Below are 20,650 nucleotides of genomic sequence, written 5' to 3' on the forward strand. Positions count from 1 at the left end.
TGTCGCCGATCTCAAATATTTTATGCAATTTTGTACTATTTCTATATTGTTAAAAAATGTAGTTCATTTCTGTTTGCTTGTTTGTTTATTTTTCTGTTGATTCATTTTTATTTGCAATTCAATGTTTAAGTTGCTTTAGTCAGCTTCACAATTGTTGGCAGTCTGTAAATTTCAAAAACTGCAAACTTCTTGATTTTCATACAATTTGCAAAATTATAAACAAGCAGTGAGGCTTCATGAAGAAAACTTGTTTCAATAATACTTGACTTCACAACTATTAATTTCACAACCTTTGTTTCACTTGTTCTCAATCTGACTTATCCAATGACAAATGTCAACAATGGTCAAGTGGAGTATAGTTGCGTCACAGGATAAGTTCAGAAAGCTAAAACTTAGCAGATTTCATTTAAGTACAGTAGAAACTCATTTTTTCGGGTGACCCGGATCAAGTATGTAGATTTGTTGAAATTTTATGTTTATGTGCTAGATAATTTTAAATTGTGGTAACAAGAACATTTGCTTTTTGATCTTTTAATGATAAAGTTTTCGCGAGACTGTGCTTCATTCCAATGTCACACATGCTTAAAGCAGAATGCTATAGACCAATTCTTTGTTTAGAAGTAATATATAAAATTTTTTATTTATTTATTTATTTATTTTTTTTTTTGTGATTTTTAATGTCTTGTACAAAAATCCCTGTAATTTTGTTATATATATATATATATATATATATATATATATATATATATATATATATATATATTATAATTAACTGTTGCTTGCTCAGTTAGGGATTTGTTTTGCTTACCCAGATTTTCTATTGTCTGAATCGCCTTTGTTTACATACAGTTGGTCCATGTAAACGAATTTAAGTTCTGTTGTACATCAAATGTCTATCAAAATCTATTAATTTCAATTGGGGCAAAACTTTGTTTCTTTTTTTTTCTCTCTCTCTCTCTCTGTTTTTCTTTCTTTTTTTTTTTACAATTATTTGCATGTATTTTAACCACAGGCTCTACTGTGAATACAGAATGTTCAACAGATGAAGAGCTATCCTTAAGTGAACTGGTTACAAAGACCCGAACGCGAAGCAGCAGGATTAGCAACAGAGACAGCCCTTTTGAGCCGAACAATCTGAGGCCCGGGAGACGGAGATCTGGCTCGAATGAATCACGCCATAGCGAAGAGATCAAAACTCCCAGAACTCCGAGAGAAAGCAAAAAGGAAGCCAATAAGAAAGAAGAAGTACCCAAAAAATTGCCAGAGCGAACAAAAAGAGGGACACTAAAAGGTGTGGTATTATTTCAAATTCTGGTATAGAGATTAATGGATTATTAACACTTCAAAAATGACCTGCTAGTGATAAGTTTCCATTTTTGCTGATTCAAACCAATATTTCAACTAACGGGCCAATTGAGGTTTGCCAACTCTTGCTCATTTAGACTCAAAATATTTTAACATTTTTTCTTGTAATCATACCAAATTTAAATATTTGAAAGTTTATTGCCGTTTTTGTCTTATATTTGCTAAAGATCAATTTCCTGACCACTTTATAAACCTTGATTGTTTCTTACACATAAATTTGTTCAAACATCATCAAATAAAGTTCACCTTCTTTTTTTCTTTTAAAAAAGGGAGCAACTTCCAACGAAAAGGTTTTGAATTTACTTCCCTAATCATTTATTCCTTCAAAACTTTTTTTCAACCCTGCTATTTTGAAAGGTTTTCTCATCATTGAATATCCTTATAATGTTTGAAAGTGTGGTTATCTTCAAGCAGGATTTAAAAATAATTACTTTAATTTAAAGGAGGGGGATTTAAAACCTAAATTTTAAAACAGAGGTAATTGTTATTTTGTAAAATCAGAAACCAAATTCCTTCCTCATTTTAAGCACAATATTTTATGGCTGGGCAGCAAAAAAAAATCTTGCTGGGATTTCCTTTTAAGTTGGGAACTTCAAATATATCACTAGTTTTAATTTGCTTTATTTTAATTAGTGGCATACTTTTTTAATTATGTTTTCTATTTTATTTAATCAAACAGGAGTCGATTCATGCATAAACTGGGTTTATTTTGCAGTCTTTTCACAAAATTCTATATTGTAAAAGTGGACACTTCACACACTTCACAAAATTTCACATCTTAAAATTAGACGTTTAACAAAATTTCATTTGTAAAAAGAGTTCTCTCAAGTCTCTTTTAAGCTCAATCAATTCATCTAAAAGCAAAACAATTTTAAAAAACCTCCACCTTCCGAGTCGTTCCTTGTGAAGTCCTTAAAGCAAAAGGGATTTCGGGCAGTTCTCAATAGGTGGGAGCAAACACAGACCTCAACGTTGAAGCTTCAACACCAAATAATTTTCATTTTACTCAAAAATAGTCGAAAATTCTTGAGTTAAATTATAATACTGTATAGAGACAAGAATTGGCATAAATTATGGAAAAAAATGCTCTTCAAATACTCTCAAAAAATATTTTCTTTGCTAAAAGGCACAATTTTGGACATAACAAAACATTAACTGAGCAAATGTACCATTAATTTTTTTATGTATTTTTTTTTAATTATTTCCATATGTTTCAAAAAAAAAATTAAGGGTATGAATCTCAAACTCAATAATTTTTTGATAATATTTTCCATAAATTAAAAAACTACAGAGTTTTTTTTATTTTGTAAACAATTTTAGAAAAAATAGAAGTTGGAAGTTTCATGCATGTCCAAAAGTTACAATCTGGACTGTGCTATTATTTGAGAACTAAATATATGATTTATGTGTTTTGAAGGTATTTTTTGATCCTCAAAATCAATTTTTTTAAGTGTTTTCATATGTTTTTATGCAGTATCTTTGAAGAAAAATCATTTTTCTTAAACATATATGTGAGATGTCCAAATTGCGTTACGATCTAGACGCCAATAATTCTGCCCATTTATTCATTATTATAAATGATTTTCTGTCTTGTAACCTTAATAAAAAAGGCTAATATAGTGTTAATTCCTTTAATCCATTGACATTTTTCACAATTAATACATTATGCAGAGAACATTACATCAATAACAGTAGAAAGATAAGCTTTGGTCGTAACGAAGGCATTTAAGTAAACAAAACGACACAAAAATCGCCAAGCTAATTCCGATTGGTGACAACTCACAGCATTTGATAAGTGAAGGGTTACCAGTGAGAATTCTGTTTTTCGACAACAGCTTCAGTTTTGGCGACTTCATCACCTGCGCTGCCAAAATGGGGGGGGGGGGGGGTTCCGGATTCTACAAAACCATAACAAAATTTTATTTAAAGGCCAGTGTTTAAAGTCATTCAAGTACTTTAAATGCTTTTTTTTTTCATTGCATAATGTAAAAATAGATAATATTTTCATTGGAAAAGTTCAAAAACTGTGAAACTTACATTATGATGCTGTCCAATATCTGTTACCTACTAGACTATGATGTCCAAAATCAGTTACCTGCAGACCGATCATTAAATTTACTATTTATTAATTTTTATAAATACCTGCTGTCTTTTTTATGTTTGTATATGATGTTCTAGGTGTACATACTATGGAATAAAAACAAAATTGATGTCAAATTTCAAAATTTTAAAAATTGCTCAGAATTAACTTTTTGTTCCCACCTTTTGAGAACTGCCCTTTCAGATTTGATTGGTGATATCTAAACATGCAGTATACCAGTGGTTTCCAACCTTTCCCCAGTAGCGACTCCTTTTTTTTTCCTATTAAAACACTTGCAACCCCATATGTGTACCACCTATACAATGTGCATGTTTTATGAGAACTCAAGATGCATCAAACATTTTATTTATGCAAAGTAATGCATATAACACAATGATTGTTATAATTGGAAAAATATAGCTGTTGTAATTTAAAACATACATTTCAACACTAAAAATGGTTGTAAAGACAAATCATTAAAGAATCTTTTTTTTTAATTGATTGCTAGGAACACATGAATACAATTGGCGTTTTGCAAAATGAGAATTCGGTAACAAACTTTTTAAGCAAAACATAAAGCTTTTATTAATAAAATAAACCACAATTTCAAAATCGCTACAAAAGAAAGCAAACATACTGCTATTTTTTATGTAATAGTTTTAAAACTGTAATATTATGCATTTTAAAAGTAAGGATATTGGCCTCGTTAGAAATGCTTCGCAACCCCCATTTGAGGTTGCTACCTACAGGTTGGGAATCCCTGCTCTGTACAATAGGGCAGGATTTTTTCAGTCATAAAATCATGCATATAAAATGACATACTAATTTTTTGGTGGTATTTTAAATCAATTGCTTTGAGATCTCATCTCTAAATACTTAAAATAGTTAAAGGCCTTATTCTTAGTATGCTGTGGTTTTTTCACCTTTACTATATTGGATTCCTGGGATTTATAAGTTAAATTGTTTAATAAATACTCAGAAACGTTAATATAACATTGTTCCTAGGGAAAAAAAATTTCTTGCATGGGATGGACATTTGGACATGTAAGGTATGAGCATGTTGCCACTAGTAGTAGTATTATTTGCTATATTCCTAATGGTTTTTTGATTATATTTGGTTAATTTCGTGTATAAATTTAAAAAAAAAAAAACTTTCTGCATCATGTTTCCTCTGGATTTTAGTTTTATTACTCATTTTAAACTCTAATTCTTGGTGAGAATATGGATATCAGAAATATCACATATTTGAATTGATCAGTATTTAGTAGAATTTGTAAAATTTTTTTTTTTTTTTTTTTTTTTGTAGGGATTGCAAGTAGTGTGCATTCATTTGCAAGGGAAATTAAGCTTTTATTATATAAATTTCAATTCAAGTTCAAAGGGCCAAACTTGCAAATCAATATTTTATCTTTTTAATAATTTAATTACATTACTTGCTCCATTAGCAAGCATGCATGTTATCAAAAATGCACTTTTTGTACGTAAAAACCTCATCAAAATAAGTATGTAATAAATTTGCTACTTTGAAGGCCGCTATTCTATTAAAACTTATTTTATTTTTCAGCCCAAGATCAGGTCATAATGTCCGAAATTCCCGTGCAGAGAAGTGGTCGAATCCGCGATCGAGAAATGAAATCTAATTCCATAAATAATAATAAAGAAGAAGTTTCTATAGGTGTTAAAAGGAAAACTCGAGGCAGTGTAGGTAAGTAAAATTCCTAGGTGTGTAAGTTTCTTTCTTTTTTTTTTAAAAAAAAAGGCCATTATTCGAATAAACAACTACCATTGTGTGCTCTTATACTTGTTGACAAGTGACCTAACCAAGTCCAATAATCCAGCTGAATGCAAAACCTTCAGCTTAGAAAACTAGTGTATAAAAAACTTGCTCAATATGTTTGCATAAATGACACATTTTTTCGTATATTTTTGAACTTTATTCCCAGAATTTAAACTTTGAACTTTTAAACTGTGATATCTTCTCCTCAGAACAACAATAGGCTATCTTACGGTTGTTTCTGATATTAGATGTCTTATGGTTGCTCTTAGGTGACAATATATTCAAATATAATAACCATTATATGATCTTAATATGAAGTAGAGGTGCAACATTGATGGCAAAACATCGATGTTTCAAAACATTGATGGTATTGATACATCGGCCAAAAAACATCGATGTTTCCGAACATGTTGTCCTACTTAAATATTGTCCTTTCTGACCCAGAAAAGTTATTTTGTCCTTTTGAGTGCAAAATATAATGTCGTTTCTTGTAGTTTTCAATTATTCCAAGAAAATAACTCCACAAATGAGGTAAAGTGCGGCTCAAGTCATTTCAAACCAAACTTTCCCAGAAAAATTTGCATGTTTCAACACTCAAATTTATGACAGAAAGTTAAATAATGATAAGAAATTCTCTACCTGACTTGAGCCGCACTTTTCCTTGTTTGTGGAGTCATTTTCTTGAAACAATTGAAAACTACAGGAGTACTTAAATATTGTTCTTTCTGACCCAGAAAAGTTATTTTGTCCTTTTGAGTGCATTATGAAAAGTGCTTAGTATTTTTTCAAAAATTCTGCTATGAATGTAATGCAAATACAGTTAGCCCCTATTTTATGTTTTCTGTGGTACTTGTGATAAAAGATATGGGAAGAAATGTGTAATCTGTATTTTATCCCCCCCCCCCCCCCCCCATTTTATTTCATTTATAGCCAGTTCTTTCTATATTATCAGTTGCCAGTTAATTCTTGTTCGGTGTTCACAAATAGCAATTCTTTTATGGTTTTTATGCTTTGAATTGCTTGATCAGCTGTGAGGGCAACTTAACAAGAGGAAGAAAAAGAACTTTTTGCTTAGACAGTATGTCGCTCTCTCTAAGTGCTTAATTTAAGTGCTCCCATCTCATCAAAGGCTTGAGTTGTCATTAGAAAGCAGGGGTCATTTTGTTCCATTTAAACACCGAAATTACATTATTTTATCCTGTGTCAAACCCAGAAAACATTAATCCCCCAATATAAGAGCAGTAACTCTAAATTTTTTTTCCCTTGCTCCAATTTTTTGTCGATTCTGTTGGCAATACTAATAATATTCATAGTGCTGAACAGTTAAATGCAATTCTAAAATTAGTTTACTGTAGAAACTTCGTTTATTGCCGTTTTAAAGCTATATTTGGGCTAAAGGCCGAGGGGAGTTTTAGGACTCTAAGCAACATTCTGAGACAGAAGTTTAAAAATCTCTCTTTAGTGATGAAAAGGATACAATTTGGTGGGTTCTTCATGCACTAATTTCCAAATAGGAGTCTTAGAATCTGGAAAATTCCAGCCTTCATTGGTGAACCGAAGCAGGGGTTGGAGTTTAGGATTTCTCCCCCAAAAATGTTTCAAAGAGGTATTAAAAGCATTACTTTAGACTATTTTAGATGAGTTAAGGAGAAGGGTTTCGGGTGTTCTTTGAAAAATTTTTAGAAGTAGAAGCAATAAAAAAGGCTATTTTCATTTGAATTACTTTTTTACCCTAACGAATTTGCAGCAGATATTTTTTAATATTTAACATTTTATGATGCTTAGGAAAATGTAACAAAACCTTCATTTGCAGAATAAAAAATTTTTGAGGAAATTTTTTTTTCTACCTCCTCAAAATTTCTAGGAATTTTACATCTGTAGGTATTTTTCAAGAAAAGAGGTTGTAATGATTTTCTGAATTTTTCTTACAGATCCACAAGAAATGCTAGTACAAGTGAAAAGGCGGCGCTACTCTAAAGATGGTCACAGATAACCCAGAGCTGTATTGTAAATAGATTGTAATTTACATTTTTCCTCTTGTATATAGCATCACTGTAAATACCAAAGTTTGACATTCACATGTATGTGCATTCATGTATAGAGAATATAAAAGAGTGGTGGATTTAATATTTGTGCAATTGTTTGATTTTTTAAAAAAAATATACTTGAATCTATGCATTGAGACAGTTTTAAGTTATTGTTATTTTTATTGTTCACCTTCAGAAATTTTATAAATCATTTAGTGCAACAGCTTTTTAGCTCAGCTTCAATTTTGTATAGTTTTAAGACCTTAATAAACCATTGTATTTTTGGACCACTGTAGAAATTGGCCCTGTTACCACTTTTCTTGTTTTGTTTAGTCTTTATTTCTGAGTGTACACATTTTTAGTAACTAATAATTCTATGAGTGTGGCTAGCGACACATCTTTGTTCAAATTCGCCTCAATGCTCGGATGTTTACTGCACTGATGAAGTAATTTTGAGATTTACTTTCAACTTTTTTTTTTTTTGTAATGAGAATTGTTTATGGTTGTAAGTTAGAATTTCGTATCTTCATTGCTCACTGTAAATTACATTTGAAAGGTACAGAAGAAAAATGTCAAGAGTTTTTTGTTTTTTTTCATTATAATTTTGAGACATCAGCATAACTGGTTTCTAAGGAAATGTTCTTAAAAAAAAAAAAAAAAAAAAAAAAACTTGAAGCAATGGTTTTAGTCCAAATAAAATACAGTAAAAGTTAAAGAAAATGGGTTTTTGAAAAAATGTGTTATAAGTTGTGTTTCTTATTTCTCAAACAATTATTTCTTCTAACATTGATTGTTCATTTTCTGTGTCCTTTAATTTTATTGTACATAAATATGTACAATAAGGTTATGTTAAAATGTCTAAGTTACCTGTATAATGTTTTCCTGCTCAAGTTCACACTTATGCTTCTATGTATTTTTATCTTAAATTATCCCTTCTTTTTTTTTCACCCTAAGGTTGAACCGCACTCAAATGTAGACGTCACTTTAGATTATTGAACAAGAATTATGAGTTTTTTTTTGTTTTTTTTTTTAACCATTACCGTGCAATGCTACCAGCTTTTCAAAGAAATGTGATTATAATTCTGCATCCATAGGTGGCTCGTACAGAGGGGCAAGGGGGCGACTGCCCCCTCACTTTTCAAAGTAAAGGGTCTTTGCCCCTTTTCTTAGTTCAAAATTAATGATTGATCAAAAAATGATGAAATTGATCAATTCACGTGTTTAAAGAAAGAATTGATTTAATAAGTTTGGGTTTTATATTTTTCTCAAGCTATTATTTCATAACTAAAATTCAGAGGTAGGAGTTGTCCTAAAGATCCTAAAACTTCGAGTTTTGTCCTAAAATTCCTAAAATGTTCATTATTTATTCACTATTTATGCATAAGAATAAAATTCAACCTAAACTTTTCATGAAGATATGCCTATATTTTAGGAAACAGAGAAAAACCGTTTTTTTTTTTTCTGTAGAAGAAGAGTTATGGGAAAAGAATATGATCTGATGTTTTTGATTTTTTCAACCTTTGAAAAGAAATGAAAAATATGAACCAGAGAGGGGGGGATTCTTCTCTCCTTCTCTCAAATTGCAGTTCTGTGGCAGCAGGCCCATGTCCAGAATTTTGTAAAGGGAGGGGTTTTGGTTTCATTGTTTTTCGTTCTTACCTGCACTATCAGAAAAACACAACAGTGAATCAAAAAATTCATTTTTGTTTAATGGTTACAATGAGGGGCATAGAGCGTGTGTTAGGGGAGGGAGGGGGGGGTTCAAATTTCCAGAAGATGTGGTTTCAAGTAATATTACCAATTCTGTCATAGTATTTTTTGTATAGCAGAGCCTAGAGTTTTTATTTGGCCTCTGTTTATCCGGATCAAATTTGTACTGTTAAAAAATATGTATTTACTTAAATAATAATTTAAAATTATGAGTGTGAAACAGTGGTGCAATTAAAAAATAGTTTTAAGGGGAGCACATTTAGAAAAAATTTCTGATAAGGGAAAGCCAGGGTCCTCCTCCGGAAAAAATTTTAATTTTTAGAATTAAAAACGGAATTTTAGATTTATGTCGCCACGGAAATTTGCCAAAATTAAAAAACATGATTATAGGCCATATTTATTGACATTAGAGTAAGTAAGGAATGAAGCTCAGGGACTCTCCCCGATCGTTTTCTTTTCTTTGAAAAATACATAGAAATCATTTTCTTCCTTCCGTTTAAAAATTTAAGCTCCAAAATCGCAGATGCAGACAAACTTAGATTTTTTACAGGAAGGGGATTCTGGGGCTGTCCCCTGGAATTTTTTTCAAACTTCAAGCTTTAAAAACATAAGCAGTATTCTAAGATGTTAGAAAGAGGGGTTCAGAAATTATTCCACTAAAATTTTTTTGTGTTTTATTTAAAAATCCCAATATTTGGTGATATTAAAGAAAGGCCATTTGTTGTCTTAAAAATGTCCTAACATTTTATTAAAATTGTGTCCTAAAATTTTTGAAATCACCACTCCAACCCCTGAAAATTGAGCTTTAAACTGGAAGAAAGGAGTCAATTGTGGCCATCCATTCCGATTTTTGAGAGCGCTTCTCTAATTTTTTAGGGGTAATTTAACCAAAAACATGTTAAACTTTAAATTTATTAAAAAATGCAACTGTAGGGGGCACTCCTCTGCCCCATCCCGTTCACCCACCTTTGACCCCCCACCCCCTACTTTTTTGTCGCACCAGCCGCCTATGTCAGCAGCTAAAAATTTATAAAAATTATTTCATACATATTTGACCTTAACATAATGCTCCTATTTTATAGTCTGCAGAATTGAATAACCTCATGCTCTTGGTTCCATTTTCACTTACAAAAACTGCATGTTTTCACAATTTTGTGGCATGAATTCACATATTTCTGGAACATTTTAAGTCATCATCATGAATTATTCAAATGGTTTGCACCAAACTATTGACAAGCTTTCAAACCAAGATTAGTAAATCTAGATTCCTTGCTTTTTAAAAGCACATAATTCCAGTCCAGGAGTAAATAACTCGATTCACTCTTTATAGAAAAACATTTCTTATAGTAACAACTTATTAATTTACTGTGATTTAGATTGCCAAATCAAGTTCATGTAATTTGTGCGTAAAATGTATAAAACAGCGTGCCTGTAAAGGTCTCAGCGCATACTTTTTATAGATTCTCCTGGTCTAGTTTTAGATGAAATGTAAATACATCTTTTTAAATAGTAAAAGATGCATTTACATTTCATCTGAAACTAGATCAAGGAAAAAAAATTTCTTTAGGCAATTTTCATAAAATTTTCAGCGCACAACTTAAAAACACTAATTTGTAACAATTTTATTTGATACCAATAGCATAACAATTTTCTTTTTAACAAACAATATTAATTAACTAGCTATTTATATTTGATTACATATAGTTTGTAATGTTACAAATAATATGTTTTCGTCTGTTTCTTAAACATACATTTCTGTTATAGATCTTATGAGGGAAAACTTGACACTATATTACAAGTTAAATTTACTCGGTATTTGTGACATTTACATTATTAATTGCACGGATATTGAACTATGCTACTATAACTCTCCTATCATGTACTACATTTGGCGATATCTTGATTAAGTTGACTTCAACCTGGATGCCATCCCATAAAAACCCTGGTTTTAATGAACGTTTCCGGTACTTATGTCTTGATTCTGGACGGATGAGATCATGCGGAATGGCTTCCTCTGTATCTGTGTATTCCAAATACAATTGTAATTTGTGTCGTGTCTACAGACAGACCTGCAATCAAGACAAAATTAATGAACAAGCAGACATTAGGGCAGGGCTGGATTTAGCTTTTGAACTGCTCTCTGCAAAAGTAAAAAATCAAACCAACTATTTAACTAATTGTAAGACCCCCCCCCCCCCCAACTCAGCCTCCATGCATAAAACTTTAATTTCTACATGTTTTACAAACGTAAGAAGAGAATACATAAAATAAAACACACACACATGTAACATTGTAATTAATGTTAATATTTACGAAAAATGTCCTTAAAATATTTCATTTTGAAAAACAATTAGCTGGAGTGATTCAGATGGGTTTTTTTAAACAAATGATTGGTTTAGGAATTTTTTTTTTTTTTTTCAACACAAAAAGAGCACAAAAGTTGCCTAGTTAATTCTCGGTTCAAGCGACTACCAGGTCTGACAATCATGCTTGAGAAGTTATCTTCAAAAAATTCTTCTTTTACCTTCGATAATCCACTATGCCTGTAAGCCAAAGTCAGTAAAATTCTCAGAGCAATGCTTAAACTTGGTTCAAAATTAATTTCTATTGTCGATTTCGAAACTTCCTTGAGGTGATAATTTTTCTCCCATGAAAAAAAATCTCGGAAGACCTTACAAATTCCAGCATGCTTACATCCGTAAAAGCTGTAAAGGATCACTAGAAAAAGGTAGAGCCAGCAGTAGGTTGTCCCAAAAAAAAAGAAATGAAATTCGATGTTTCAAGGCACACACCTTCTTATATTTCTCCTCTTATGTCAAAACAATTGTAAAAAAAAAAGTTTTGTATAATTTGTACAACCTCAACCCGTGCGGACTTGCGTCTGAAAGTGTGACCCCAACTCTATGTCCTTGGCCGAATCGAAAAAAGGCTTGTTTTTGGATGTTCAAAATTTCATGTTGATAAAACGATGCCCCTATTACCAGGCATGTACCACAGAAATATTTTTCCAAATTTAAAATATTTAGCTGTTCAGCAAGAGGCGTGAAATTTATAATTTTCTTCAAATAATTGGGGTTTTTTTTCTGTATATTTTTTATAAAATGTAAGGTGCATTTTAAGAAATTATCCAGCTGAAAGTTAAACAGTTAAGTAGGTAATTAGAGCTACATAGAATTTTTTTTGTTGTCCTGCTATATTTTCAAGTTTGTGTTAAATTTTTCATTTTAAATATATTAATTTTGCATTATTCATTTGAAAATGTGTTCACTAATGGTTACTAAATGGATTTATTTTGATTTTTAAAATTATTTCCGGAAAATTCTTGTCCTTCTTTTTTTCCAGAAACTTGTGTGCAGTATTTTTTTACCTTGATTTGATATTTTGAGCCCCTAAAAGTTTTGACTCCGTACTGTAAAAATTTCTACATTGTGATGCATCCCCAACCTTACATCGCAATGTTGCGATGCATCACAAAATAGTTTTGTTTGTTTTGTTTTTTCCAGCAAAAAATTGTCGAAAAAAAAAAAAAAAAAAAAGCGTTGAAAGTGTGAGATAGCAGGCAGATATGTGCTTTGAAATTACAATGAACCTTTTTTCCAATGCAAAAAAATGTAAGCTTATCGAAAATATTCCCATCTTGTATTTGAAAAGGTGTTCCTCTAAACACCAAAATACAGTCGGACCTCCATATATCGAACTTCCACATATCGAGATTTTCTATATATCGAAATCCCAGCAAATTTCTATGTTCATTACATAGAAAAATTGTTTCTATATATCGAAAAAAATTTTGAGACATTCGTAGGTTTTTTTGCACTTTAGACTTTTTTATGAAAAAATGAAGGTTAGCGGAGAAAATTATAATCACTAAGGGTTGCTACGAAACTCATAAGGAAAATGGGGTTCAGGGGTGTGTAGATAGGGTCGTTGTTCCGTTCTGGAGTTTTTTACATTCCCTCAAGTTTATTTCAAATCTTAGCTGCAACCAGTAACACTAAAATCAGTTTCAAGTTATCCCTTTTGTCTGCTGATTATCATTCCTAGTCTTTTTAGCTTCAGTAAAAATCATTCAAGTTAAGTAGATTGATTTTTTACTTTTCTCTCGATTACATTGTTAAAACGAAAATCCCCTATTGTGGCGGTTCAAGTTGAATTTCCGAAGAATGAAGGTGTATGAAGGAGCAAAAATGTAATTTCTGTTAAATTTTTAATTATTAACTTTCATTTAATCCGATGCTCGTTTAAAATTAGCAGTTGGGTTTCATGCATGAAAATTAGTTTTAATTTTAATGTTTTAGGATATTTTTTGGATAAAAATAAGATTGTTTCTATATATTGAAATTTCTATATATCGAATTTTTTTCCTGCAATTTGCTACTTCGATATATGGAGGTCCGACTGTACATGTTTGCAATGTTTGTTGCTATTTTACTCTTAAAGTTTTTTTTTTTTTTGGAATGATTATAAGATAAACTTTTTTCTTGAATATGTTTTTCCATTAAGAGCTTAAAAAATTGCATTTACTGCTTGTTTTGGGAAAAGTGAAGGTCTTCGTTTGCTTATGATCTGCCATACAGAGAATCTCAGAACTTAAATTTTTGGTTGTGGGAATTTTTTAATTTGACGAATGATATTCTGAATTTTAATGATAAAATATGTGTATGAACACAAAGATCTATCAAATGAGAAGTTCAACATCATTATTTTTTAAACGGCAATTTCACAATGCATCTCCAAATTTACCAATTTCGTCAGAAAAAAATTGTCGAATAAGGACATTTTTTTGTAGGTTGCATTGACCTCCCATCACGGCGCCCCTGCTTCCACCAGTGTTTTGAAACATTTAAGAGATTGAAGCCGCAACAATCATAAACTGGTGTATGTCTGTGCTTGGATTTGTAGTTGGTGTGGTATCGATGTATTTGTTTGGAGAAAAATTCTAAACCAATTTAACAATGTGTGATGTACACTTTTTTTTGCAATGTGTCGCCCAGCCATGGCAGACATGTGCACAAATTTTTATAATGTAGACTGTGTCAACTGGGCATGAATGTTATGACATCAAAGAGTGGTCATAACAATTAGTTTATTTTTCTTCGTTTTTTTTTTTTCCCCCCAATTTTATTTATTTTGCCGTTTTAAACTTTTGCAAGAGCTCCGAAAGCAACTTCTATATTCTTAGCATGTGCAGGGCAGGATTTGCTAGGATATGCATTTAGTGAAGTGAAGACCTAACCCAAAAATGAACTTGGACCATGGTAATTTACTCGTCTAAATGTTTTTCTTTAATTCCTCCTGGTACAAAAAAAGTCTTGCACATCTTAAATTTTTTGCATCAATCAAAACTCAGTTTTTTTTTCATGAAATGAATTGCTTAGAACAGGGCTGTCCAACTGGCGGCCCGCCACTTCTTATTTAGCATATTTCTTCATCGACAAACTGTGACGTTGACATTCCTGCCCTTGTAAAGAAGGCGGATCGGCCTCGTTTTTGCCATTAAAATGTAAGCAAGTTGTTTTATAATCCTTCTGTTTCATTATTTTATATTACTAACTATGCAACTATTAGTTGTTATTGTATAATAGGTAAGAGGTTATTGTTCAACTTCTTCAAAGTGTGGCCCGCCAGGTGATCAGGGGACCGGAATTTTGGCCCATGGGCTCTTTGCGGTTGGACAACCCTGGCTTAGAACATAAGCTGGTGCACCAAAAAAAAGTGGGGGGTCAAAAGAAGTGTAAGAGTTAAGGGGGCATAGTCCTTGAAGCTTTTTTTTTTTTTTTTTTGGAAAATTTAGACTTTTAAACTGGCTTTAATTTAACTAAATTAAATCAATTCACTTTGTTAAAAATATTAAAAAAATCATTAGTTTTTAACTCTGAAAAGTGAAGGTGCAGTTTGCCCCCTTCCCCCGCTGTATTTGCCGCCTATGGTTCAGAATTTCTAAGCTAACTAAGTGACTCTGCCCCCTGCAGTGAGCCGTCAGCGGCAGGTGACGATGATTTTAATTCCTTTGCCCCTATATGTCCTCAGGATATCCTGGATGTTTGACTCTTTAAGAGGGGTGAGACAGGGCCAAGTGACTTCATTTGAATGTCACGTATGCAGCAGTACTAGAGTATTGACCTGTTAGATGTTGCCAGTGCAGAGGAGAAAGGGTTACAGTCAACACGCACTGGTTTTAATAGTATAGATTAGAACAAAAATGATAGTTGTTATTAACTAGTAAAAATCTTAGACTGAATGTAATCCCCAAGACATTTCCCCCGATTTCTTATTTTGATTCCTTGAACTGTCAATGCTGAGCTATGTAAATAAGTAAGTTCAATCAACCGAAAGTAGACAATTTTCTTAAATGTTTGATGAGTTATCAAACAGGATTCCCACGGGCCCTAAGTCCCTATACAGGCCCTAATTTCAAGTATTGTTTGTAGGGGGCCCTCTAAAGGCCATATTTTTTTGTCAAAAGCCCTAAAAATTAATCACAGAGGCCCTATTTTTTTAGGATTTGTGTCATTCTGTGTCAAATCAGCGAAAAACTATTTCTCAACTTGATTTCTCAGATTTTCATGTAACTTTTCGACACCTTACTCTTTGATCCCTTAAATTTATCTATATTTTTCAAAAATCTATTCTTCATAAGTGATGTGTAATTAGTTTTTGGAGTTCGTTAAACAGCACTTTTTTTTTTTTTTTTTTTCAAAACTTGCGAGCAGTGTTTGAAAGTGTTAAATTCAAGTTCTATGGGAGCAACAGAGTTGTATAATAAATTCATTAAGGTCATTTTAAAGGTACTTACGTGCACTTTAATTTTATGTACAGTTAACTCCCAACTATTCACAGAATAGGTTTGGACGGTAACGGTGGATAACCAAATTCTGGGATAATCCGCAAAGTAAGTAGAAGACGATATTAGTCTTAATAACTTTAGATAGATCAATACTATTTGCATCCTGACTGAAATAACATTGTATAAAAAATGCATGTAAAGCTGAAAAAGGATCGTTCATTATAGCAAATGGTGCAAACAGATTAATTGAAATATTTCAAGCTAGGTTACACCAGAAATGCACAGGAGAAAGTTTTTTGAACAAGATTAATGCGGTCACTCGATTACACGCATAAGCCGTATAGATCTAAAAATCAATAAATATAGTGTATATTTAAAGCAGTAAGTAGTATAGATTTTTTAAAAAATCAAGTTTCAAGTAGTCCAGTTTCAGAGACCATGAGAGGTTTGATGCCACTGGAAGGGAAAGAAAAAAAATAGGGATGTCTAGCAGCAGGTTTTGCACTAAGTTAAAATGTGTGCATTTATCTACATTTAGTTAATCATTGCCAAAAAAAAAAAACATGTTTTTGAATGTGTGAAAGCTGGTGGGTAATCCGCCCCGCCGATAATCAGGAGTTGAATGTATAGTTTAATAATTTCCAAGAAACTGTTTTGAAAAATTTAAAATAATGTCCTTTAAAATTAAAAAAAAATATATCTTAAATGTATTTTGATGAATACATCCAACATGTTTCAGTGGGGGTGTGTTTCAGTGTCAGAGTGGGACAATGAGTGACTCAGCAGTTACAGTAAAAAATGTGGGAAAATTTTATGTAATGTTTGCAAAATTTCGCTTTTAAATGTTATAGCTTATGTTTTATGAAAGCAACAGTTTAAAGTTGCTCATTTCAAAGAGAATTACATTCACTTTAGTTTGTAACTTGAATAATTTTAGAGAAAAAATGTTTTCCCGCAAAATTTTAAAACATGGAAATTAAAAAAATTTTTTGATGGTGTTCTTTAAATTTTTTTAAAATACAGTTTGATTTTTAACTCTAAAATTATCTGTATTCATTCAAGGCAATGAAAATCATGTATTTTTGTCCAAAATTTTGAAAAGACACTATCTTTAAAATTTTTGAGCTTAACATTTTAGGGGAAAAAAACTTATTAAAGTTACCTAAATGTATTAAATTAATGCGAATGTAATTGTCTTTAAAATAATCTATCATACAACTCTATAGCTCCTATAGAACTTTAGTTAAGACATCAAAGAGAATTGGTGTGCGACATTGGAGTGAAGTAGCCCTAAATAGTTTGAAAATGTGCCGTAAAAAGGCCCTGGGTGGGAGGGGGGAATATTTTTTAATCCGCTGGAAGATGGGAACCTGTATAAGGGGTGTGTATTTTTCTCATATCTGTTTATTGTGAATGCAGAGGAATGGGATTTAGAAGTTTTTTACATCAACAAGATTTTTTTTATTATTACAAATTTGCTTCTGCAGACAGTCTAGTTTCCATCAATATCCCCAATTCGATTAAAGTGAAAAACCAACGTAAATAAAGTACACATTTTGAAGAAAATACAGCATATAGCTATTTCAAGGTATAATGGAGCCTCTTCATCGGTGCAAAAAGCTCACCAATGCAACCGAAAGTCGTGAGAGAACTGACAACGACCACTTGAACACCGGTATTTATACCAAAGAGGACCATCTAATAGGAAATTCCTATTGCAACCTTTTAATTCCTGTAGCACCTGAAAACAATTCTCGCAAAATTGCTTTTTTAGCATTGTTATATGCTTTTGCTATTTAACACAAAAGTGTTTGTTTCTTTATTAAAATGGGTATGTTTCAAACTTTTAATGCAAAAGGAAAGGACATATTTCATTGTACAGGAAAAGCAAAGTAGGGGGACTTTCACTGGGGTGGGGGGGGGGGGAATTCCCCATTAATCTTTTTGAAATGTAAGTAATTTGCATTGAGTATTACACTTTCCCTCCTCCCTGGAAAATTTGAAATGACAGGGCCTGAAAGAAGTTACTTTAATTTCTAATTAAGACTTTTTCAGCAGCATTTCCTATTTGATTTCAATATTGTACTTTTACATATCTTGTACAGTTTTTTTTTTTTTTTTTGACTTAAGTTGGAAAGCAAGATAAACTTCCCAATCGTAATGTTTTTGCTATTGTGGCAGCTCGTACACATTTTACTGGTTTTAGTAGCTGGATCACTTTTGTGATTTGTTTGCTCTCATCTTTATTATTTTCTGATGATGTATGTCGCCCAAAGAAGGAAGATCACACAAATAGATTTTTATGAAAACTAGTGTTTATTTACAAAATGAAAAGGATATCAACATATTTACATTTTGTACATTTGGCGTGAAACCTTTTCAGTTTCTTTGGATAAGATGATAAACTATAACAGTTTTTCAAGGACAACGGATGTCCATGGCTGGAAGTATGATCAATTCCCTGAGGGATTATATCTGATCCTGGTAAAGCATTTGCATTTCCGTGAGGGAGTATCTCCGATTGTGGAATAATAGGTGCATTTCCGTGAAGGATTGTGTGTGATCCTGGAAAAGCATGGGCATTTCCATGAGGGATTATGTGTGATCCTGGAAAAACATGAGCATTCATTCCATATGCTATCCCATATCCTAGACCGTCTTCAAATCTGTTTCCATAGCCATATGCAAGGTTTTGTGGATAGCCACCGCTGAATCCAAGATGATGACCCTGGGCATGACCGAGATTATGAGCATGGATAAGACCATGATGGTGATGATGACTATGACCGTGTCCCTTTTGTCGAAGTAGTTTGGCCAAAACTCCTGCTACAATAAGGGTCTCCAAAGCTGAGTTACCTCCTCCATGCTTTCCACCAGATAAACCTCCGAGGAAACCACTCATCATGCCTCCAAAGGCTTCAACGAAAATTCCAGTGGAAGCCAGCATGAAACAGAGAACAAGGCAGAGGAACTTCTGAGAAGATGCCATAGCTTGAAAATGAACTGAAAGAAAAATGATGTTAGAAATTTGTAAAATTTGAAATCTAGCACTTAAAAATTTTGTTAGTTGCGTGAACATAAAGCATCAAAATCGAGTATTTTGACCAGAATCAACAACAAACACATTTGAAGTAATTCATTTCTTTTTCTCCTGTTCTGAGGATCTTTTTCTATCGATCATTAAGTTTTTGTATGTTAACTTTTATCGAATAGAATGAACTAAATAATATCAGCAAACGATTTTTAAAACGAGCTGATGTGTGCATCACATGACTTCCTTTTACTCCAATTTAATGTCAATTTCTCATTATTGGTAGTTTAATGTGATTCAATAGTTTACTCTCTAAATATCAACAACAGTGGCCAAATTGAAATCAGATTATAAAAAAAAGGTAAATCGCCAAATTTGTCGCCAAGTTGGCGACCAAAAGACTGGCGATATATCGCCAAGTGTCCGCCAAATTATAACACCACTTGAGTTTACATCGAAATTAACAATGATTTCCCCACAAAAAGGGGCAAAAGACCCCTTTTGAAGCATCCGAATGCAACCGAAAAGGAAGGTGCACAACTAGACCCTACTAGGAGTCTACGTACCAAATTTCAACTTTCTAGGACATTCCGTTCTTGAGTTATGCGACATACATACGTACATACAGACATCACGAGTAAACTTGTTGTAATTAACGCGGGGATCGTCAAAATAGATATTTTGGGTGTCTGTACGTTCCTAGGCATATCCACGTGTGGTCGGGTTTAAAAGAAAACTGAACATTCATTCGGGGGTGAGTAAAATGGAAATTAAGGCCGATTTTTGGGTGAAATTTTTTTCGCAAATACAATACTTTCTTTTTTGTAAAAGGAAGTAAAAAAAACCCTACAAGTGTTGCTACTGAAAAAGCTATAGCTGAAATAAAATTATCTATTCAAATTGTAGAAGGCGCTGCAGTCTGGTTAACGGCAGCTGAAAAAGGCAAAACCAAGATAGATTTATGAAGAATATGATTTGTCCAATGAGATATCTGCTTTCTCTGCATGATAAGGAAATGTTTTACATCTTTGGTTAATTCCTTAAATCACCATAAAGTGGGGTAGTCGAATTCTAGAACTGTAAATATAAATTAATTTTAAATAATGCTGCAAACGATAAATATTAGTTGGTTTTTAGAAATGCACGGATAGAAAAGCTGGAAGAACTTTTCACTCGCAGAAAATTCTAATTCACTCTAAGCAATGAAGTACAATACTATGTATAATTGTTTTAGTCAAATTAATTTGGGAATCTTAATAATGGAAATCTTTTAAACGAAATTTTAAAAAATAATCCAATGATGAGGAGGTTAATAGGAAGCGCTGTCCTAAGAACGCAATTGACCACCTTGGATGTAATCAAGTCGGAAAATGGGGTCAGCCTCCCCCCTCCCTCGCAATTTTTTCAAAATTGAAGTTCTTGAAAAATGTTGAGGTGCTGGAGACTGTAATTCGCCACTGCTTGGCATATTTAATCTATAGAAGGGAATGAATTTAATACCGATTCTCGTTCATCAGCTTGCATACTTCATTAGGTAAGTCAAATGTATTTTATAGATAAATACTTCAGGTTTCTTTTTTTTTTTAAAGAAAGTGCTTTATACTTACTGAAAAATTCCCAAGAGAGTTGAGACTAGATAGGTGTTTCGTTGATGAATGACTACTTTCTCTCAACACCTGAGAGTTTTTATACCAAATTTTTTATTTCATAGGAAATTGAATACTTCCCATACATCCACGCTTTCCTTACCGTAAGCCATTAATCCTCGAAAGCTCTTCCTACTTAATCACTATGTGACATCTGAAAATAATCGCTGGAGTGAAACCAAAGGAGAAACTGATGGCAGATTTCTCAGGAGGACTCGAATATTGAT

The 20,650-nt window shown here is 32.2% G+C and overlaps 1 protein-coding gene across 1 annotated transcript in view; it reads left to right on the top strand.

Moving 5' to 3' along the window:
- The window catches only part of LOC129219766 (serine-rich adhesin for platelets-like), a 67,229-nt gene extending 59,677 nt beyond the window's left edge, over positions 1–7,552 (top strand). The window contains exons 7-9 of the mRNA XM_054854066.1: positions 1,013–1,291; positions 5,010–5,150; positions 7,154–7,552. Of these exons, the coding sequence (XP_054710041.1) occupies positions 1,013–1,291; positions 5,010–5,150; positions 7,154–7,215 (482 nt within the window). The 3' untranslated portion in view covers positions 7,216–7,552. The remainder of the gene's footprint in view (positions 1–1,012; positions 1,292–5,009; positions 5,151–7,153) is intronic.
- The last annotated feature ends 13,098 nt before the right edge of the window (positions 7,553–20,650 follow it).

The sequence above is a fragment of the Uloborus diversus genome, chromosome 1, assembly GCF_026930045.1.
Source record: "Uloborus diversus isolate 005 chromosome 1, Udiv.v.3.1, whole genome shotgun sequence".
Classification (NCBI taxonomy): domain Eukaryota; kingdom Metazoa; phylum Arthropoda; class Arachnida; order Araneae; family Uloboridae; genus Uloborus; species Uloborus diversus.